General features: G+C 32.0%; 2 protein-coding genes across 8 annotated transcripts in view; one reads left to right on the top strand and one right to left on the bottom strand.

The window, feature by feature from the left end:
* LOC140058096 (condensin-2 complex subunit D3-like) overlaps positions 1-19,231 on the top strand; it is a 38,160-nt gene extending 18,929 nt beyond the window's left edge. Inside the window, exons 7-10 of one of the 5 annotated variants that reach the window (XM_072103652.1) lie at positions 169-292; positions 1,880-1,967; positions 2,191-2,357; positions 19,143-19,231. In XM_072103652.1, coding sequence (XP_071959753.1) covers positions 169-255 — 87 coding nt within the window. In that variant the 3' untranslated portion in view covers positions 256-292; positions 1,880-1,967; positions 2,191-2,357; positions 19,143-19,231. Of the gene's footprint in view, positions 1-168; positions 293-1,879; positions 1,968-2,190; positions 2,358-2,445; positions 2,639-3,427; positions 3,880-4,093; positions 4,726-4,753; positions 4,806-19,142 lie in introns of those variants that run through there. The other 4 variants (XM_072103651.1, XM_072103650.1, XM_072103649.1 and 1 more) reach the window with 4 other exon arrangements.
* LOC140058097 (condensin-2 complex subunit D3-like) lies at positions 3,347-22,734 on the bottom strand. Of its 3 annotated transcripts, XM_072103653.1 has the most exons (18): positions 22,695-22,734; positions 22,388-22,475; positions 21,957-22,097; positions 21,395-21,656; positions 19,605-19,704; positions 19,156-19,335; positions 9,564-9,836; positions 9,184-9,433; positions 8,634-8,742; positions 8,393-8,470; positions 7,965-8,069; positions 7,491-7,614; positions 5,802-5,889; positions 5,428-5,594; positions 5,149-5,233; positions 4,826-5,013; positions 4,044-4,176; positions 3,347-3,483 (listed from the first exon to the last, which is right to left on the bottom strand). In XM_072103653.1, exons 7-12 carry the CDS (start codon positions 9,655-9,657, stop codon positions 7,528-7,530), a joined length of 723 nt encoding a protein of 240 aa, XP_071959754.1. In that variant the 5' UTR covers positions 9,658-9,836; positions 19,156-19,335; positions 19,605-19,704; positions 21,395-21,656; positions 21,957-22,097; positions 22,388-22,475; positions 22,695-22,734; the 3' UTR covers positions 3,347-3,483; positions 4,044-4,176; positions 4,826-5,013; positions 5,149-5,233; positions 5,428-5,594; positions 5,802-5,889; positions 7,491-7,527. The 3 variants fall into 3 exon arrangements, with proteins under 3 accessions (XP_071959754.1, XP_071959755.1, XP_071959756.1); XM_072103654.1 differs by lacking the exon at positions 19,156-19,335; XM_072103655.1 differs by lacking the exons at positions 19,156-19,335; positions 19,605-19,704; positions 21,395-21,656; ... (1 more) ...; positions 22,388-22,475; positions 22,695-22,734 and adding an exon at positions 19,389-19,430.
* Between the last annotated feature and the right edge of the window lie 820 nt (positions 22,735-23,554).

Here is a 23,554-nt window from a genome sequence, read left to right as displayed (position 1 = left end):
GCCCAAATATAGTAGTGATATGACATCACCATGTTCATATATGGGCACATCACATTTTTTTGTTACAGCTTTACACACCAAAGTCTTTAAAATAGAATGATATTACCCAAACCAACCCAAACTTCAAGAAAAGCTTTAATGATAATTAATTTCGTCTGTGTCTTGTAGTTTATAACCGTTTTCACTGAAAGGGCAAGAAAACCAAGAGAAACGGCTCAAACTGTATGCCTTCATGCTGGAAAATATGAAAGATGAACATGGGTTTCAGATCGTGGCTAAACTCACTCAAGAGGTATGAGAGTAGAGGTGTCAGAGTAAAAAGGCGTGGTTGGAACCATAAAAGGCGTGGTTAGAACCATATACGTATCAAACACCTAGATGGTCTTATTAACATGTACACATTTTAGTATCTTTTGCTTGATGTGATAGATATTCTAGTATTAGACCACTGGACATTTATTGTATGATCAATTTAGACCACTGGACATTCATTCTATGACCAATTTAGACCACTGGAATATTCATTCTATGACTAATTTAGACCACTGGACATTTATTGTATGATCAATTTAGACCACTGGAAACATTTAATTTTGATTGATAGTGACTCTCTAACCCCTATATGTACATACCCCACATTGTCCTTTACAAACCCCTGTTTCGGAAAATATGTGACTTAGATTTTCACAGTTATTGGTTATCAGCACTTGGCGGATAACCCCTTGTTATTGTCAGGATCTTTTTTTTCTCTTTTTTCTTCTATTTTCTTCTTTCTTTCCACAATTTTTGTTCGCAGCGTATCTCTAATTCTGGCCAACATATGATTGTATAACTTTGTCAAAAGATTGCCCTGTAGCTGTAGATGTGCAAGAAACTTTTTTTTTCGAATTTCGAATCGCGCAGCGTGAGTTACGTGCGATTTTATGAATTTCATTGATTGATCATATATTGAAAACCAAAAGTCATTTTTTATTGAAACTTGGTGAAAATTTAAGTCATATTATGCGCAAACTTTTTAAGGATTAAAAATGGCATGTTTCAAAGAAAATTTAGTTTCTAATCAACTTTCTACGCGTTTCAGGTCATTTTGAGCATTTCAAAAATTCCAACGCGTGCGCAATTTTTTTACGCGCGCGCGCACGTAGCGCAAACACATCTTTGTTTTGCTTGATTTTTGTTTTTTTTTCAGCCTTTTCTAGTAACTTTACCAATTTTCTATCAATTTCGACTTAAAATCACGTCATACGAGCACGTAGAATTGAACAATTAGCGCGCGTTTTTGATGAAAAAGTTAAAAAATTCTTCAAAATTATGCCTTTTTTAAAACAGTCATAGATTGTAAACTACGTGGTGAACTTTTTTAAAATTACATATTCTGGAAGTTGATGAGTTGTAGATATCGAATCATGCATCGATATGGCTAACCGGACATGATGACGTCATCGTATGGCCACTCGAATATGAAATATAAGATTTTTTACTCTTTCGTCATAGCTCGTCACATTCAATAGAGCGCATCTCCTTTCTCCGTGTTCCAATTCCCTCAATTTTTTTATTATTGTCTAGGTCAATCAATTATCTTTCGCATGATTCACCATTTTTAAAATTGTGTTCAAAAGTGTTAATAACTTTGGTAACTTATTTTCACCTATTCTGCACTGTATGTAGTACGTATACAATATATAGTGTTATACCGTATATTCTCAGACGTGACGCAAACTAGAGAGCGCACTAACATTTTTTCAATGGCATAATCGTTTTTCTGCGCGCAATATTCTAACGTATGACGTGCACGTGGCTTTTGCGCTGCAGATAACCTAACTCGTCCGTAGTGACGAGTTCAAATCTAGTTTTATTTGGACTTTCTTGTATTTTTCAGACTATCGCTGCTGTTGTTGTTGATGACATACTACCATTGGATAAGCACACATCCATTCTTCTACAGGACACACTCACAATCATGAGCAGTAAGTATTATAGTTCAAACTAAATGCAAAGAAGTGGTACATTCTAAAAACTGCTGTTAGATATAGACATCGACATTATTACCTAGATAGGTTGACGATTGAAGTAATGCTATTTTACAATTTGTTTACAATCATTTAAAGAAATCCTTTTTTTTGACATCCACAAGTTGTAATCTGACATATAAGATATTTCTGTCAATTGAAATTTTTATTTTTAACCCAGGAAATAAAGCTGTCATCATTACGCAGTAAATCCATCGACGAACCAGCTGATGAGATGGAGATGGCGGGGGCAGTATGCAACAAGCAAAAACGAACCTCATTACGCAAGTTGTCAAAAAGAACGTTATTGAGAATATAGTTCCTATCATTGTCTCACTAAAACATTTAGTAAGTTGAAAATGATTTTTGTAAATTTATATTATATATATATATATCTATCTATAAGCTATCATAGCATTCACTATCCTTCTTAAAGGTGGCAATCCTGTACACAAGACAAACATATACAAGATGCTCTACATAAACAAAGTCTTATTACTAGTCTTTGGGAGTGGAGTTGTAAATTGTCAGAAAAAATCGACAGGATTTGAACACAGGACTTTTGGATTGGTAGTCAAGCATCATAACCACCAAACCACTTGTGTTCTAAACATCCTACTTCCCTTGGCAATTTGTTTAAATATATTAAATAAAACCAACTTTCTTAGGTCCCAAATAAGAAGAGGTGGTCCTTATTTGAAAACGGTTTTCAAGATTTAATTATAATAATAATAATAATTATTTGATAATAATAATTTGATTTAAAATGGCATCATAATAATAACAACAACTAAAAATAACTAAAAGTGTTTTTCAATATTATAACTAGTGTTTACATTGGAAATAATACTGTAGCTTGTTGTTTATATGATTAACAATATTATGGTAAAGGTCACAGTATCATGCTTAAGGGTAAGAAACAGCCCCACTTTACTTTACTACTTACTTTAAACGTCATCCTTCTCACTTGTACTTCACATCTCATATTCTCTCTGCTAATATTTTGGTTTTTATTAGATCTTGTTCGTCCGTTCTCTTCTGTTACCGACGCACTATTGTTTCTGGTTCTCCTATTTTCAGTAGCCCCATTTTCTCACTGTTTTTAGTAGCCCCATTCTCATTGTTTTTACTAGCCCCATTTTCTTTGTTTTTACTAGCCCCATTCTCACTGTTTTTAGTAGCCCCATTCTCACTGTTTTTAGTAGCCCCATTCTCACTGTTTCTAGTAGCCCCATTTTCACTGTTTTTAGTAGCCCCATTTTTATCACTGGCAACCACTTGACCATTTGAACTAGCAGCAACAGCTGGGTTGGAACCTTCATCTGGTAATCGCTGTATGCTTGGACTAGTTGGAAATTCAAACACATCAGTGCCATCATCTTTCTTTGATTGTTCTTTTTGTTTTGTTCTTCCTACAGAAGCTAACATTTTCCTGGCCGAGTTGACTATTGCCATAACAGCCAGTGAATTTGGACTGCAATGGAAAAAAAAAATGTCTATGTTAGTATGATGTATGAAATCCGCACTTCTCCCACTTTGGCTATTTGTACGTTTGGTTATACAAATTTAACTTGACATCAAACTGGACTGCAGTTGTACTGGGAAGGTTTTAACTACATTTGAAATCCATTCTCAAGTAGGCATCTTTTTCTCTCTCTTCTCGTCGTTCTACTCATATCTGAGTACTCGTGACCATAGGCATCTTTGCTAGTGTACAAATTAAAGATTTATTCCACAAACACAATCAGCAATGGTTGCCATAAATCTGTCAGGTATAAAAGCTAATAGAAAAAAAACATATGATCATTATTGAAGTCAAATCTAAAGCTCTGTCTACACTATTAAACTTGTTTGACAAAAAAGATGTGATGTGCCCAAATATGGTAATATGACATCATCATGTCCATATATGGGCACATCACATTTTTTTGTCACATAAAGTTTGATAGACAGAGCTTTAGTCACAAATAAGTTACATATTACAGAAAATCATCACAAAAATTCCTCAAGTCAATAAACAAGAATAAGTCTTACATTGGTGTTTTTGGTGGTACTGGTAGAGTCACATGTTGTATGTTCTTTAGTGGTTGTAGCACAACTCGTGGTGATAGGTTTGCTACCATGTTAGGAGTAAGTGGGGCTTCAGGCTGCTGTAGAGGGTGTAACTCTGAAAAAGAAATCAACAGAATAAAGCGCAAGATCAAGTCGATGTTTCACGACTCTCCATGCAGCAATGCACCAATCGATATGCGCATAGCCGTGTGAAAATGAAACATTGTTCGATTTGATTTGCCGGAGCTGGACTGGAAATTTGCCGCAGCAAGTATGAACGTCGCTTTACACATGGTTCTCAATATTTTTGTTTTATCAAAGGGAAAACTTGCTGTGAGGGGAAATATATGTTTTAACACTACGGCCATCCGTCCGTATTCAGGGGACACAATAAAAGGTGTACCATAGTAAAGGTTCTACTGTAGTAAATACAGCTCATAATAAAATATAATTTTCATATAAAGTTCTGAGAAGGTTTCAGATGTATTATTTATTATTATATTGTATACTACAGAAAGTCAAAGGTCAAACAAATATAAATCTAACATGAATTGCTTTATTTCTAAAGCTGTCTGCACTATCAAACTTAGTGACAAAAAAAGTGATGTGCCCATCAATATGATGATGTTATATCACTACCATATTTGGGCATATTATTATCATATTAGGGCACATTTGTTTTGTCAAACTAGGTTTGTTAGTGTAGACAGAGCTTAATTAATAAGGTTTTATGGCTACTGAGGTGTATCAGGTCTAGAGTTCACCTGTGCTGGAGACTTCCCATGTACTGAATGAGGAGAAGCATTGCTACTTGACTGCGGCGTATTGATAGACGCTGCTGCTATGGTCTGCCGATGGAGGGCTTCGAGTCTTATCTCTTCTTGTTGGTCGTCGAACTTGCGGAGGTCATACTCAATCTCGCTGGCCAATTGGTGATCAGCAGACATTATGTCTTAACAAAAAAAGAGTTAAAAAAATAAATTACTAAAAAGTCATGTTAAAGAATTAAAAAATATAACAAAAAAATAACACAATATAATATTTAAATAAAAAACGCTTCTTTTGTTTAGTAATATTGATAACTCACCTTTGACCTCATTTCTATAATCTTTCATCAATTCTTTTAAGTACATCATAAGATTTTTCACCACAGGTGAACGATGTTTTTCCAGCTGTAATAAACAATAAAAAATAGTTAATATCAAATCAAATGGCAGTGAAGACAAATATATAATGAAAATACATTAGAAAACAGGTACTATACAAATATGTAATGAAAAGAAAACAGAATTGGATATAAACCTTGGAAATAATAATAGATAGATATATATATAATATAAATTTACAAAAATCATTTTCAACTTACTAAATGTTTTAGTGAGACAATGATAGGAACTATATTCTCAATAACGTTCTTTTTGACAACTTGCGTAATGAGCTTCGTTTTTGCTTGTTGCATACTGCCCCCGCCATCTCCATCTCATCAGCTGGTTCGTCGATGGATTTACTGCGTAATGATGACAGCTTTATTTCCTGGGTTAAAAATAAAAATTTCAATTGACAGAAATATCTTATATGTCAGATTACAACTTGTGGATGTCAAAAAAAAGGATTTCTTTAAATGATTGTAAACAAATTGTAAAATAGCATTACTTCAATCGTCAATGTCGATGTCTATATCTAACAGCAGTTTTTAGAATGTACCACTTCTTTGCATTTAGTTTGAACTATAATACTTACTGCTCATGATTGTGAGTGTGTCCTGTAGAAGAATGGATGTGTGCTTATCCAATGGTAGTATGTCATCAACAACAACAGCAGCGATAGTCTGAAAAATACAAGAAAGTCCAAATAAAACTAGATTTGAACTCGTCACTACGGACGAGTTAGGTTATCTGCAGCGCAAAAGCCACGTGCACGTCATACGTTAGAATATTGCGCGCAGAAAAACGATTATGCCATTGAAAAAATGTTAGTGCGCTCTCTAGTTTGCGTCACGTCTGAGAATATACGGTATAACACTATATATTGTATACGTACTACATACAGTGCAGAATAGGTGAAAATAAGTTACCAAAGTTATTAACACTTTTGAACACAATTTTAAAAATGGTGAATCATGCGAAAGATAATTGATTGACCTAGACAATAATAAAAAAATTGAGGGAATTGGAACACGGAGAAAGGAGATGCGCTCTATTGAATGTGACGAGCTTTGACGAAAGAGTAAAAAATCTTATATTTCATATTCGAGTGGCCATACGATGACGTCATCATGTCCGGTTAGCCATATCGATGCATGATTCGATATCTACAACTCATCAACTTCCAGAATATGTAATTTTAAAAAAGTTCACCACGTAGTTTACAATCTATGACTGTTTTAAAAAAGGCATAATTTTGAAGAATTTTTTAACTTTTTCATCAAAAACGCGCGCTAATTGTTCAATTCTACGTGCTCGTATGACGTGATTTTAAGTCGAAATTGATAGAAAATTGGTAAAGTTACTAGAAAAGGCTGAAAAAACAAAAATCAAGCAAAACAAAGATGTGTTTGCGCTACGTGCGCGCGCGCGTAAAAAAATTGCGCACGCGTTGGAATTTTTGAAATGCTCAAAATGACCTGAAACGCGTAGAAAGTTGATTAGAAACTAAATTTTCGCACGCGCGTAACTTTCTTTGAAACATGCCATTTTTAATCCTTAAAAAGTTTGCGCATAATATGACTTAAATTTTCACCAAGTTTCAATAAAAAATGACTTTTGGTTTTCAATATATGATCAATCAATGAAATTCATAAAATCGCACGTAACTCACGCTGCGCGATTCGAAATTCGAAAAAAAAAGTTTCTTGCACATCTACAGCTACAGGGCAATCTTTTGACAAAGTTATACAATCATATGTTGGCCAGAATTAGAGATACGCTGCGAATAAAAATTGTGGAAAGAAAGAAGAAAATAGAAGAAAAAAGAGAAAAAAAAGATCCTGACAATAACAAGGGGTTATCCGCCAAGTGCTGATAACCAATAACTGTGAAAATCTAAGTCACATATTTTCCGAAACAGGGGTTTGTAAAGGACAATGTGGGGTATGTACATATAGGGGTTAGAGAGTCACTATCAATCAAAATTAAATGTTTCCAGTGGTCTAAATTGATCATACAATAAATGTCCAGTGGTCTAAATTAGTCATAGAATGAATATTCCAGTGGTCTAAATTGGTCATAGAATGAATGTCCAGTGGTCTAAATTGATCATACAATAAATGTCCAGTGGTCTAATACTAGAATATCTATCACATCAAGCAAAAGATACTAAAATGTGTACATGTTAATAAGACCATCTAGGTGTTTGATACGTATATGGTTCTAACCACGCCTTTTATGGTTCCAACCACGCCTTTTTACTCTGACACCTCTACTCTCATACCTCTTGAGTGAGTTTAGCCACGATCTGAAACCCATGTTCATCTTTCATATTTTCCAGCATGAAGGCATACAGTTTGAGCAGTTTCTCTTGGTTTTCTTGCCCTTTCAGTGAAAACGGTTATAAACTACAAGACACCGACGAAATTAATTATCATTAAAGCTTTTCTTGAAGTTTGGGTTGGTTTGGGTAATATCATTCTATTTTAAAGACTTTGGTGTGTAAAGCTGTAACAAAAAAATGTGATGTGCCCATATATGAACATGGTGATGTCATATCACTACTATATTTGGGCACATCACACTTTTTTGTCAAACTAGTTTGATAGTGTAGACAGAGCTTAATTATTGTATTCAGTAAGAACATAGGAAGAGAACTAGGTGAAATACAAAGATATGTTATAGGGTTTTTATAATGATAAACATAATATATACAAAAAAAGAAATAAAATATTCAGTAACATTTTGTTAACCTTACCATTGTGTTTCTCATATGAATTAAAGTGGTAAACACACTGCACGAAATGTTGAAACAGAAGGTTAGGATGTCGTGGCAACAGAAGCTGTTTAAAACACAGTTGAGCTGTTGAGAAACACAGAATAAGTATTAAGCTCTGCCTACACTATCAAACTAATTTGACAAAAAAGTGTGATGTACCCAAATATGGTAGTGATATGTCCAAATATAGTAGTGATATGACATCATCATATTCATATATGGGCACATCACATTTTTTTTGTCACATAAAGTTTGATAGTGTAGACAACTAACATTGTGTAGTAGGTTCTGAAGTACTGCACAATCTAGAAAAAAGTATTTTAAGTATCGCACACTTCATGGGCACAGAGCATCAGACATACTATCAGAGTTACTTGAGAAACCACATATGCTTTCATTTTATTTACCAGAATTTCCTGTACTTCGTCCACCATTGTTACGATAAAATGGAAAAATAAGCATCCACGCCATTTGATAAAATCTTCCTGTTAAGCGAAAATACAATAATCAATAGTAATATTAATGATGATTTGATTGGTGACCAGTTAATACTGATGATGATAAAGGGTGTTTAATGTTAATATTTTGACTGAGCTAATATAAATCAAATATTATGTTTGTGTGTTTACTTAAATATTTTTGGCTTACCAGTAATAAATGGGTGAGAAGCGTCAGGGTCTGTCTACGAATTAATGGACACTTATCCTTCAAACAGGAAGCTATGTTTGGTATGTAATGATTCACGAGATTGGGATACCTTAAAAAGAGTAGAATTATATGAATTATATATAGATATAAATTTAAGTGAGCGGTTAAAATAGTGGAACCGGAATTACGCAGCCATAACATCGGCAAGCATTCAAGGCTCACTCACTCCATGGTTCCGAGTCTTCTCGGATAATGACTATAAACTGTAGGTTCAGTGTACACATCTAGCTCATGTGCAATTTAAAGAACCTAGTTCATCTTTCTAGATGAGTAGGGGGTTACGCCGGTGTACTAGTCCACACAAACACAGCCACTGTCAAACACAGCCACTGTCACACACAGCCACTGTGCAAGCGGGACTGGACTGTTTTAGAGGTGTTTACCATCCTTTACTAATGTACATACATCTTAGTGAGAAGTTGAATAATTAAAATAATTAAAAATGTTTATGTAAAATGATAAGTGAAATATGACTGAAAAGTCTACCTACCTTTTGCAAAGGTCACACAATACAATAACAACATTGTTCCTAATTGCCGTGTCTGTTGATGTCTCCAACTCTCGTGCGATGGCAGCGATGGTTTGCTTCGCTAAAGACTCGTGTTGTAGACACAGCTTTCCAATGGTAATAAACGCAAACGCACGCACCCTGTTGGACATCTTTGAGCCACAAAACTGCGAGATAGGCACCTGTGAATATGATGGCTGGGATGATGCTTGTGATGATGGTAAGCAGTTTTCTAGATTATGAAGAAAGTAGGTTGGGTAGGTATTACTGAATTTATCACAAGTACAGGAGTGAGTAGGTATTACTGAATTTATATCTTGGAAGATTATGAAGAAGTTAGTATTAGTACGGGAATTTGTTACCTCCAGGTATGCCAAGATCGCCAGGCCCTGCGAGTATTGACTGAACAAGCATGAATATCCTAGATGAGACGTTTTTAGGGCAGAGTTGAGCCATCTCGCCTATAACGTAAACAAATGCTTCACTAGGCTTTCCTCATCCCAGCTAGTCTGTGATTGGTCCTCTGTCAGGACGACTGTTGATAAGTAACGGTCACATGACTTTAGAATATCTACACTGATAATAGCAATGGATTTCTGAAAATCTTCTACAGCTGGATTTTGAGCTGAGCACAACTGAGAATATAAAGTAAGCATGTAAACAAAATGTCCCCTTAATAGGGGTGTCCCCTTAATAGGGGTGTCCCTTGAATAGGCTGTAGTGTTAAAGCATATAATGTCCTAAAAGAAGGGTTCTAATGTAGTAGAATATAATAGAGATCAAATATGCTTTAAAGATAATCACTTTCGTAGAAAAAAAAAATCAAAAAATAATAATTTCACTTGTAAAGACAAAATAAACAGTTAAATGAAAAACACAATGTCTATTTTTTGCTTTTAATTACAGTTTTTTCAGGTATGAAAATGTATAATGATATGACATCATCATGTCTATATATGGGCACATCACATGTTTGTTTGTCACATGTTTGATAGTGTAGACAGCGCTTTAGAAGAAAATGCTATATAAGAAGAGACACTCATTAGTAGAAAACAAATAAAAAATAAATCTTGGCAATATCATATTACATTGCCATAGTGTTGATGCATTTAGATGCGCCTTTAATACATATGACGACGAGACAAGCCACCTCATTTTGCACTTCAGATCTACGTACGCATAATCGTTTATTGACCCCGTTACACTAATCAATATATTTTACAACTAGATTAAGTTAATGTTTTCTAGAATTCATGTATTATCTTATTCATTGTATTATAATAATGTACATATTATGGTATTAATTTAATGTATATCCCACCCCTTAATTTATTCAAAATTTGGTTAGTCTAAAGTGTTTGATAAAACTTTGATTAATGCAAATCCGATTATAATCCCTCATCCTAAAATTTTCAAAATGTCATATATTGGACTAGACTTGATCATACTATACGGTTTTAATATTGATTTTGAAAAAAGGAAGAAAAATGACAAATTGTTGTCACTTATATCTTTCTTCCTTTTATTAATACTCAAAATTAAGTTATAAACATTGTAAAGATAAGATATCAGGGGAAGGGCTAACAATTATAGTCAGAAAAATTCAAGTTCAGCCTCTAAACATTAAAGAATAAATTGTTACAAAATAAAAGCAACCTTTCTAATACATAAAACATTTTTTTTTTACTTTCTCTCGAATATATAATATCTACAGTGCACATGTAGAGGGTAAAAAAAATTAAATCGGCCCTGCAAAGGGAACAATGTACTAATCATCCTCGACATAGTGTTCATTGTCCTTGAGTTTTACTAGGTAAAAATTTAGATCAATTATTATAATCATTCCTTTTTGTGCGGGAGAAGACGCCAATGTGACTAGGCACATTCATTTATTGTCAATCACGGAGTATTCGCAATACCCACTCATCCACTTACATTTTATATGGATTCCATTATATAGTACATGAAGACGTTCAACTCAAATTGAATACATTGATTAAACAAAAGATCTTACTCTGTAATGGCTCTCAAAACAACGAATACATTACAAAAATTTTCCATTGATGAATTCTAAAACGTCTATCAAATGTAAAATCCGAATGTACAGAAATAAAAATTGTTAAAAATGTGTTTAATAAAACAAAAACAAGTGAGTTACAAACAAGTACACTGCACTCAAAGCTTTTCTTTTGAGATAGTTGGACAATTTTATGTAACTAAGTGATTGTTATGTTATAGATTTTTTATTATTCTTTATAAAGAATTCAATCATTTCAAATCCAATGTTTCAGAAGGTACTGTAGAAAAAAACTACTATACGTCGATGAATGATCTTAAAAATATTTTTGGTAATGAAACAATAAGCCCACCACAGCCAAAATTGCACGGCACAAGATAAGTACATTTCGGAAACGAGAAACTCCGGTGAGGAAAACCCGACTTGCCTATTCTTCAACTAGCGGTTCCTGTATAACAAAGAACAGGGTATGCTGAATACTACTGGCAGGGGAATTACTTTATTGCAAATATCAGAATGACCTGTCCATGACAGGTCTTGTTCAATATTAGAGGCAAAGGTCAAATTATCACTGCCATTAAAATAAGAAAATATATACTTGAAATTACACACTTTCTTTACTTTTTGGCTATGATTTCGCAATTGACTACATATAGGTACTTAATAGTAAACTTTGTAGGAAACCATGTAGAACTTAATTCAGTTTTTCTTATTTTTCTTACAGAACTTTTCATGACAAATACTGTTGCGTTATAGTATATCTTCTTCTAATGCAAGTTACAGTGGCCATATTCACCCTTAAAATTAAAAAAAATCTCCTATCTAAGTGAATACAACTTAAGGGAAATACTTAAATATTTATTGAGTTGAGTGAAATACTAATATTTATTAAGGGAAATATCTCACTTAAATGTGATTGGTGAATACAGCCACTGTACTTTTAACAAATACAGTAGCATACACTTTCTAATATACATATTGAAACAGATGATGTTTCTTGTTTATGTAGGCCTGCGGTAATTTAAACATTTTCAAGATTAAATATTACAGATAGACACAGAAGTATTTTCTTTCTTTTTTTTAGATAATTAACAATTCAAAACTTCAATTTAGTAATTCAGGCGGATAGGACATATACAGTACAACTGAATGAAGTATGTTAGGCTGGGTAGATTACATATCTGTAGAATCACATCCATTGGGGTTATTAACCTATAGGCTATCATCCAAGATGTTTGTCATACAAAATGTATGGAAAAGCTAGGCTGGCTTTAATCCAAGTTGAAATGTACATAGTTAAAGTAGAAGAATTTATCACAGAAAGATTATGTCTTGAGTGAGTTTTGAGGATTCTAATGAGGAAAAATTGTTTGTTGGTGGCGGTGAGATATTAGTGAGATTTCATTACTTTTGGACGCTATAGATGCGATTTAGACTGACATGCCCACCTCCATGGTAAGTAATACCATGGAGGTATAAAATATATTATTTTATACCTCCATGGTAATACTGGCTAGGCTATTCTACTATAAAGTAATATATTTATTTATTTATTAACAGTATTTAACCAGGGTGGCCCAATCAGTCAAAAAGACTGTAACCAAGTTCACAATTTAATCTTTTTAATAACTGTAGCCAGGATTTTTAACAGGGGAGGGGTTCTATTTTTTGGTCGTTACATCCACCTATCTCATTTTACACCCACACTTGTAATGCTACAGTCTGCACATACTTTACTATATTGTTGGCTACTTCTTACTGAGGTATATTTATATTAATATATTGTGAGTAACACTATTGCATTACTGTATAATCATTCTCTAATCAGACTCTCAATTTTAAAACCCCTCTGGGGATTACAATTTTTCTATTTCGAGAACAAACTATTTTCAAATTATAAAAACAACAATTCTAAATTTGAAAATTAATCAAAATTATGTTAAAATAAACATTTTTGAAGTGTCATGTTTTTCTTGGCAAAATAAAATTAAAAAGATATATTTTAAATTTAAATCAAATTATTGCAGTTTTTCTTGAAATTGCCATTAAAAATCTTACTAATACAGCTAATCCTATAAATAATAAATTAGGTCCTTTTCATCCTCTTTAATACAAAATGTTTAACATTAATCCTAATTTATCCAACAGTTAATCTGAGTTGATACACACTTGAATTATTGATATTGATATTTTAGGTTTTTCATTAAATTTAAATAATTTTAAGATAATACTAAAATAGTAAAAGTGTTATGTAAATTGTTGTCAGAGTTTTTGTTAAGCAGACTTCTAAATGGCCAATGGTCTTGATATCGCCTGCTATTTGTTAAGTCTACTGTAGTACAGAAACAAACTGGACTCTTTTATTTTTAAAGTCTCAAAACAAAAACGCTGTTTATGCTTAATTTAATTGTTAAAATGTACTAATGTGTATTAAATATTGATAAAGTTTAAAACAAAATTTGTTGAAAAATTCAAACCAATAGAGAAATACCTGTAACTCATATCGTACAGAAATATAAACATTTAACCAACACATAGTAATCCTTTTGGATGTACTGTATTATCATCATCAACGGAAAGAAAGTAATCATACCAAATAATACTTTAAATCTACGGATTTCCTTTCTTTTCCTAATCTAAAGATAATCCGCTCCTAATCCTGTAAACTATGGTTTATTCCCTAACAATTATATAACAATTACATGCTCAAGCTTTTAAAATGGATAAGAAAGGAATCACATGGGCAATAGTCTCTATGGGCAATAGTCACCACGGCAATAGTTCACCCCAATGTTGCATGTGATAAAACATTATTTTATCCGATTCAAAAGTTTTCTTAATTATTCTTAATTATTTAAACATAGTCTTCTCCACTGGGATTCTACAAATAAAAACAGGAGTTTCCCAGTTTTTATAAACAAAATCAATTACAAAAGTAGAACCTGCATAATGCGCCGTGAAAAATAGCATCTTAAAAATGTAATTCTGATCTGGAATGCAATAATTAAATTGTTTATACTAGTGTCTTTAAAATAATATTTTCCAGCGATTACTGCTTAAGTAAGCAGATATGGTATTTAAAGCTTTTAAGGGAATTAATAAAAATATTTCGATAGTCTTACAGAGTCAAGTTGTGGGCTTCAAAAGACAAATTTCATAAACATCATTATTACCGACTTTAACCACACAATAACTTTCAGATTTTAAACTTGAGTTTTAATTATTTAACAAAATATTTAAGAGATAAAGTTAACTGTATTTAGGAACTGTAATAGAGTAAACTCTGTTGTTTTGAAGAGCACTTAACTTGCAAATTTACAGCATATTTATTCTATATTAATATTATAAAAATAAAAATCATTGAAAATTGTTATCGTAAGCTTTGTCTACACTATCAAACTTTATGTGACATACTGTATATGGACATGATGATATCATATCACTACCATATATGGGCACATCAAACTTTTTTTTTCAAACTAGTTTGATAGTGTAGTAAGAGCTTTATACTATAGTAATACAGTATTTACAATGTGTAATTGTACCAACTACTGAACTCCAGTCTACAGGTGTAGCTAGTGCACAATCTTACTTTGGAGTGAGGAAAAAAGTATTGCGCATCTTTCATTTGAAATCAGAAATGATAGTTATTTAAAGTAAAATAAAAAATATGAATCTTTATCTTTATTACTAAACTAAAACTACTGTATTGTTTGATATGAATTACTGTATAACAATTTCAATCAATCAAAAGGACAAAGTTTTATGAAGTTTCAGTTTTGAAACTGTAAATCTGTAACAAAAATCTACTGTATATGCTTAAATTATACAAATCAATGCAGTGTTTGTAGTCCACTGGGTGCCAACGGAGCATGATATTGAAATGGAAAGATAAAAGTCCCTTAACATCCCTCTATAATAATGGACGACTGTACCAAACACGCCCTCATTTTTTTTTTACTAGCCCAGAGTGATTTTTTTTGCTCTAAGTATTACCAAACAGAACCATGAAAAGCATGTCAGTTTTATCCAACATAAACGCGTAGAAATACTATTATGATTAAATTTCCTTCAATGGTTGATATAAACTTGATATTTTGATGGTTGTCAGCTAAATGCTTGAAGGTAAAGATCTCTGGCTTTGAGTACTGTACTGTACTAATCACATTATATCGACATGACAGAAAGTGGGATACTGTAGGTGGTGTACATGATTGCAAGGTATCATTCTGCAGATTTAATACTGTGTAATTAGTTCGCTGGGGTGATACTGTCCCAAACTGCTTTCAGGTATAATACAGTACGTTAATTTACTAGTAATACTAATACATCAATTAATATTTGTTTGATAATTACAGTGTATTATTTAGTAAAATTACAAATTTTTATTTAATTTATTTCGATTACATCCAACAGCCATTGATCAATTAGAAGATGTCATAAGAAGTAAAAGTTAAAATTCATAGTTTTATAGAAAAAACCAATTGGTACAGTACTGTACAGTAAAACCATTATTTTATTTCTCCATTTTCTATCTTCATCATCTGTTATACAGTACCTTGTCTTGCAACATACAATGCCATTTCCATTTGTCCAGAGCAGAATGGTTATTGTGTTTTTTCTGAATAATTTTAAATTTTCCTTTTAAATTCATGTAGATTGGTCTTATAATCTTTAATTTACACTGGGTAAAAGAATTTTCAGATTTGGTGAAAGAATTTTCAGATTTGGTGAAAGAATTTAAAACTTGGTGAAACTTTTTTTGTACTGTATGACTCTTAAATTCCCAAAAAACATAGAATTTGTAAAAAAATTTACTGGAAAAATAAATCATACACACTTTAGAAAAAATTACATTATGGTATCTTAAATAATTTTAGCGCATTATTTTATCGCCATGACTACACATTTTTTATGACGACCTTACATTCCTTAAGCCTTTATTAACATTGATGTATCATGAAAAAGATTCCAGAATTCCTCAATCCACTGAGAAATACACCTTTTTTAAGTTTTATTAGGTCATCAACCACAAAAAAGCCGTAGCTTTTTGTTGATGGTCCTTTTCATCCTTTAATTTTAAGGTATTTTATATTCTGTTTATAAATTTAATTTTTAATGAAAGACGAAAACAATTTGAACAAAATAGTAACATTAATGTTACCAATGTACAGTACTGTATCTGAATTTCACAATCAATGTTGATAATGTATTTTATTAAAGTAATTATTAATTCAAACTTCTGAAAACTGTTGGTGGAATGCTACTGATATACTTTATTTAATGAAAACCCCACATTCTAATTGGAAAATATGGAATATCTAAAATACAGTTGTTTTAACTGTACAGGTTTCTCTTTGACTTACCTCTTAATCGGCTAAATATCATTTTCCTAACACAAATTTGTTTGATTGCTTTTTGAACTGGGTTAATGTCTAATAAAAACAATATCTTCATTAACTCTGGCTTCGTATTACCAACCCACAGCCAGCAATAAAAGCTAAATGATACAAGACTTTATGTAGTTGTATTTTAAACTGAGATTTATCTCAGTTAACGCAGGTTGACGTCTGATTAAGGCTCTGTACTTACAGTTAAATGCAAGCATAAAGTTATTTAATTCTTCAATTCATTACTATTTTTATTAAGAGAACAATTATCAACAATCAAAATATTTTTGTCTTACATAATACATTTTGTAATGATTGAAGGTACAGTATCACATGGTCTTTCAAGACACAGAACCTACCTACTGTAGATTCTAATAATGATGTGTTTTTCTAAGAAATTATCACCCCATACTGTACACAAAAACCTGTACTGTAGTCTAATTTAATTTTACAGATATACTTAATTTCAAGATACACAGTACATCATTAGTTATAGTACCTCATTTTTTGCTGGTTGTTTTACATTTTTTTTAACTAAAAAACTTTTCTTTGTGATGGATGATCATTTTATACGCATTTTGCCTCGTAAACATTTCACGCTGACAAATCCCATAATGGAACAAATTTACGAACACAAAAAGCTATGGGGAGAAGGGTACACACAGTAAAACAAAGAAAACCTTGGCCCGAATCACTAGCTTGTAGGCCTAGAATGTTTGCTTTAAGTAATAGGTTAAAGGAAGGTTCATGGACATTTAAAGCCCATCTGACCTGGCAATATTTGCAAAGCATTCCAGCCTAGCTATGTACATGGATCTCTGTTTGTGAGTGTAGGTCTTGAGGTATTGAAATGGTACAGTGTGTTTGCATACACTAGAGTTAAAATCATTGTACTGTACGCTGATTCTCTGACCGACTCTGATATAGTACCTCTGTCATAGTAGAGTTACTGTTTGTAATATTCTGTAACTTAGATAGAATAGAATAATTTATTTCAGAATATAACATTCAACAGGCATTTTCCTTTAAAGAGTATCAGACTTTATCATTGTTTCAACCAGAATACGTTTTTTGGCATTTTAAATGCAACAAATCATAGAGACAGTAAACCGCAATGTAAAACTGATAAAACCAAAATTTAACTACAGTAGGATAGAAAAAGAGTGTAACCATAACTTGCGCATCTTCTACAGTATACAGTATTGTAGCAGGGAATAATTTCGCCAGTGTAGCATAGCAAAAAGCTATACAAAACAACAATATTGCAACACATTTCTAAAATTTTGTAGCAAAAAATACAATACAAAACTATGTTTCTTGACTCAAAAATCAGTTTGATTAGCAATTTTGCTAAACAAAATTACCAAATGAAATTTTTCCCTGTGTAGTTCTGTTTATTCAGTACTTTCAAGGCCTGACCTAGATTATTTCTATCATATATGTCAATCTATTGGTAAACCTTATAAAAATAACAGAATCACTCATTCATCCAAACCAATTATTAATTTTTAAACTGTCTATCAGGGAAATTTAATTTTTATGGTTGTTGTTGACCATGTCAAACTTTGTTTATCCTGTATTTTAGTAGAGAATTCGTGGTAGTGTTGTTAACAATAGAAATTATAAACATTGTAATAACAGTCAGATAAAAGAACCACAATTTAATTTACAATATTTTTTCAACAAGTTTTTACATAATTTGACTGGACCTTGTACAGTATACTGTACACATTGAATTTAATGAGTACATTCAGTAACTGGTGTATACTCCTTCATTTCATTTTTTAACATTGTCAAGTTTTAAAGAATAAAAAGTATTTATTTTCTTTGATATATCATCTATTTAAACTAAGAAAACCAACAAAATTATAAACTTTATTGTCAGAATTCTTGTGTTACTGACATTTGTATAGTTTAATAACTACAAATCCATGTCATATTCAGTCAGCAGGCATTCTAAACCCTTCCCATTACTCTGGCGCTGTGCTTTTGGCATTGTACATATGCCCTGCAGCTGTAATTTTTTTCTGCTCATAATTTTTACTTTATTTTTTCAACTTTTATCTACTGGTATTTTATTTATTTTTAATTCATTATTTTTAATTAATTTATTAATTTATTTATTGTTTATTTTTTTCATAATATCTATTTTTAATTAATTAATTTGTAAAGAGGCAATCCCGCCACAAGATTCTCATCTTTTCGGGATCCTGCCTTCATTCATTCTATAAATTATCTCTTGTCACTATTGTTTTTTGTTACTTTTTTTCTTTTGGACGTAAATAAATGTTTCTTTAATTGAATTGAAACTGTACATATAATATCCTATTGTTCAGTGCCACATAGACTGAGGTAGGCTGGGGTTTATCCAGATGCATTCATTCTTTTTAAACACTTTTTTCATCTATATATATAATTATTGTTTTAAAATATTTTTCTCAATCTTAAATCTAAAGTAAATTGAGTCCTCAACTAAAAGCATTTATGTTTTAATTAAAAGAAAACTATCTATTTAAATCTTATTTGGTTTATAGCATGCAAGCTTACCATTAACGATCCATGTAATACGAATCTCCAGTTGACCAACTGGGAGAGGAGTGTCCATAATGTAGTATCTGGAGGTAACTACATCGATGATGTCAGCCTTGCAGTTGGATGGTATCGACTAATGACAGAAGGCGACAGGATCAATGTCACAATGCCAACCTCCAGGCCAGGAAAGTACCACTGTGGAACCAAATACCCATTATGGATTGATGGTAAATCAAATTAATACATACCACTCATTTACTCACTCACTTCCGCAGCATCTTCAGGTGGACTCTAATGATAGACAATCCAACCTGCATCAGCGTTGGTGCAAATTGATATTTTAGGTTGTTTTATCGAAGTTTTTTTTCTCTTTTTTGTTTTGTATGTTTTGTACATCATGTACTATCCGAATTTAAGGAAATGAATGAATAGACAGGTCCATTAATTTCTATCTGAATGCATACCAGTATTTCATCAGAGTGTAACCTGTTTCCTTTTGTAACAAATTCATTCCATTTGCTAGTCTTCCAATCATCTGGGTTGGTATCCAGGTAGACTCAACACCTTAAAATCACATAATATTAAAAAATAAATTAATAATTGGTAATTTTGCTGTTTCTTCATATATGTTTTTTGATGTTCAAATTGTTTTTTATGACCTTTTAAAGTAATTGTTTACATTTTTTTACAGTAATTTTAACCAATTTTATACATATGTTGTACATTGAAACGCAATTCAGCATTTTTGCTGCCATGTTTCAATCTTTTTGTTTTATGAATAAATACCAATAAATAGTATTAATAATAATACTGTTAAAATAGACCCAAAAAAAGTAACTACTGTATATGCGAGAACATAGAGAACAAATTTGTATTTGTTTGTGTAACATAGCATTAGTGTGTTTTTAAGAAGTTTCTGTCAGGAAATTATGTCACATATAGATTGATTTACATTAATAGTGACCTACTAATACCCCTTTCACACCAAAACTCCGGAGTGTCTCCGGAGACACTCCGGAGTTTATGACCATTCAAAACGTCGAGAAATCCGGAGATACCCCTTTCACACCAACCAGCAACACCGGGGTTTATAAAATAAAATTGTAAATGTCGCCCTCTATTTTGTTTGTTTACATAGCGACAATCATTAGAATCATTTTAATTAATAATATTTTAAATTCAATAATTACTTTCAAAAGTCTCAGAAGTAATATAATGTTTTATTGATACTACTTATTATTTTCTTGACCCGCTATATATATTTTTTACAAATATTTATAAGTGCAAGCAACAAATTTACGTAATTAACAGGTAAATTAGTTTGATTACATTTCGTCTGGAAAATCGTCGCGAGCGAAAGTAAACAAAGATTTCAAACCACGAGTACGCATAATGCATATGCTAATTAGGATTGTTTACAACTCGTCATGGTTGAGAAGGTGTTTTCACACAGATCGTGAGGAAGTTTTATGATTATGCATACAGAGTAGCCAAACAAGCGCGTTCCATTATGGGGTATGTTTTGATCGAAAACTTTGACTGGAAGTCAAGAGTTATTTTTTTTTTAAAAAAACGTCTGTATTTCAGTTAAATGATTTTTTTTTTGACAAATTTTTGGTGATAGTTAATAACTATATGATACTTCAAAATGACCCACCTTTTTTCGAAATCTGTTATTTTTTATTTTTTTGGAATTAGTCAAAGGGACAATACATCTTTAATATGAAAATGAATTTGAATGTTTGTTTCTAGATGCGACTCACATAGTGCCAACTTTGTTCTATATATGATAGATATGACTCATCTTTATCCAAATTAGTTAATTAATTATGTTTTATTATCATTTAAAAAGGTGTTTATCCAGATATTGCTGATGGCATTAAAGTAGTTACTGTCTGTGCTGATATGGGAGATGAACCTTGTAAATATACACAATCACATTGTATCAAAGCTTGCGATTCACCTGATGGCTTGTATTATGTACATTTTCTGTATGGATCTCCAGGGACTAAAATGGCCTATTGTACAGGTAGGTATTGCAATATAATAATAATAATAATAATAATAATAATAGATAATATGATAAATAACTAGATTTAATTCGTCACTATGACGAATTATAGGTTATATGCATTGATTTAAATAAAGATAATTGATTTTTAAATTATAAATTATAACAGCATTGAGAAACCCAACCACTTCCACCACCCATCATGCACCCTTAGTTTCTACAAACTACCGTTGCTGAACTTACTCGCAAGAAAATGTTCCATTATCCAAATAGGCGTCTTCAATACAAACTCCATTCCAATTGCAATTATTCAATTCAATGCAGTCAATTGATTCAGTGCAGTTATCTCCTTGGTACCCCACATAACAACTACATTGGTTCGGTCCTGTACATTCTCCCTGATCACTACAGTAGTTCATTTCAGAACGATCGGGCAAAGCACAAGAATCGCCAGTCCATCCACTATTACACATACAAACGTCGATACTGACGCATATGCCATTACCTGTAAAAAATAAAGGAAATTAGAACAATAATTACATGGACAAATATTGGTTATATTCTTTTCTACTTTTTATGTTCTATGATTTTTTTGTTGTTTACTTTTAAAATGTTGTTAATTTCGTATAAAGCATGAAAATCATCTGTCTATCTGAAATGTTCACGTTATTTATTATGACTGATATTATATGCTTTTGATTCATAAAATAAAGATATCCAAAATAATGAAGTCCACAACAAATATTCTTTCACATCAACTGTTCTAGACAAAATTGTTAATTCAAATATTCACTTCAGATTTTACCTGAGCATCCGTCAAGGTTGTGACAAGATAACACGTCACAAGCTGAAGATTTCCATTGTTCCTGACATTCACATACATCAAAGTTTACACAGATGCAATCGGAAACTTCACGACACGTTGGAACGATACTACAATCATCACCTGATATACAGTTATTAGTATTATTTAAATTATTTATATATTCAAGTTAAGTGATAGTTATAGCCATACATCCATTATCTTAGATTATTTCTATTAAGTGTAAAAAAGGTTGTCTAGGATTGAAGGGTCCTGAACATTTCAGTCAGAATTGGTGACTAAGTCATATCGGGAATTCAATTGCACATGCGCAGAAGTAGAAGCGGTTGTTACTAGCGTAAACAGAGTTCAATACTAACTAATAGGAATCTATGTAACATAATAAACTAGAAATTACAGAATACCATCTTTACCTGTAAACCCTTTCTTACATAAACATACATCCGTTGCAAGGCATTCACCATGTTGCTCGTCTGTAGTTATTAACACCATAGCAGGTGGCTAAAAAGATACGTTTACTAATTACTACTTAAAACATGAGCCTAACATAAAGTTCATTGAACTAAATAAAATATTACTCACTTTTTATCCTTCAATTAGTACATTAATATACAATTTAAAATCTGTTATATTTGGTTATAATGTAAACAACAAATGCAATACCTTTAAAATAAAATAAGTTAATATTGTGTCCCTAAAATAATATATAATAATATGTACCTTTGTCTTCACATGTATCGCCTTCCCAGCCAACGTTACATCAACAAAACCCAGATATACAATCACCATTCACACAATTCGAGGTGCAGGTTCCTAAATAAATTAAATTCAATATTATTGTATAAATGTTAACATGGATTAATGAATTCGGTTTTAAAAATAATTAAATTGATAAAATCCAAGTGCAGAGAGGTTTACCATTGTTACAACTATTTCCAGACCATCCTGGTAGACATTGACATACACTATCGATGCATACTCCACGACCTGAACACTGCTGTGGACATCCTGAAATGAACAAATATTGCACAATATACTTTAATAGTCGTGTAAATTTTACTTTGTAAAAATCAAATTCGATAAAAATGAAATAATTGGTTATCCGCATTTGGCGGATAACCCCTTGTTATTGTCAGGATCTTTTTTTTTTTTTTTTTTTTCTTTATTAGTTATCCGCTTGTTAGTTATCCGCTTAGTAGCGGATAACTCCTTGTAATCGTCCTGTTTCATCAAATTTTTTTTTTTCTGTATTATACTTCTTTCTTTCTGTCATTTTTGTGCGTCGCGTTTCTCTAAAACGTGTAAACAGAACATATCGTAACTTTGTCAACATATCGACATTTACGTGAACTTGTGCACCTCCTATTTTTGAATGACGTCAGAGTTGCGCAACGTGACTTACGCGCGATTTTATGAATTTCAATGATTGATCATAGACTAAAAACCAAACATAATTTTGTTTTGACGCTTTGTGAAAATTTAAGTCATATCAAGCGCAAACTTTCTATGGATTAAAAATAGCATGTTACTCGAAAAGTTACGCGCGCACGCGCGTTTAAAATTTTACTATGCGAAAAATC

This window comes from Antedon mediterranea, chromosome 9 (assembly GCF_964355755.1).
Source record: "Antedon mediterranea chromosome 9, ecAntMedi1.1, whole genome shotgun sequence".
Lineage (NCBI taxonomy): Eukaryota > Metazoa > Echinodermata > Crinoidea > Comatulida > Antedonidae > Antedon > Antedon mediterranea.
Note: the sequence above shows the minus strand (reverse complement) of the source record. Positions and strands in the feature narration are given on the sequence as shown.

Bases quoted from the DNA above. Each gene is read 5' to 3' on its own strand.
- LOC140058097 (XM_072103653.1), bottom strand. From the start codon at position 9,657: ATGGCTCAACTCTGCCCTAAAAACGTCTCATCTAGGATATTCATGCTT. The intron at 8,471-8,633 runs GTAAGCCAAAAA...TTCGCTTAACAG, and splicing joins TTCTCACCCATTTATTACTG to GAAGATTTTATCAAATGGCG. The intron at 8,070-8,392 runs GTAAATAAAATG...GTTTCTCAACAG, and splicing joins ACGAAGTACAGGAAATTCTG to CTCAACTGTGTTTTAAACAG.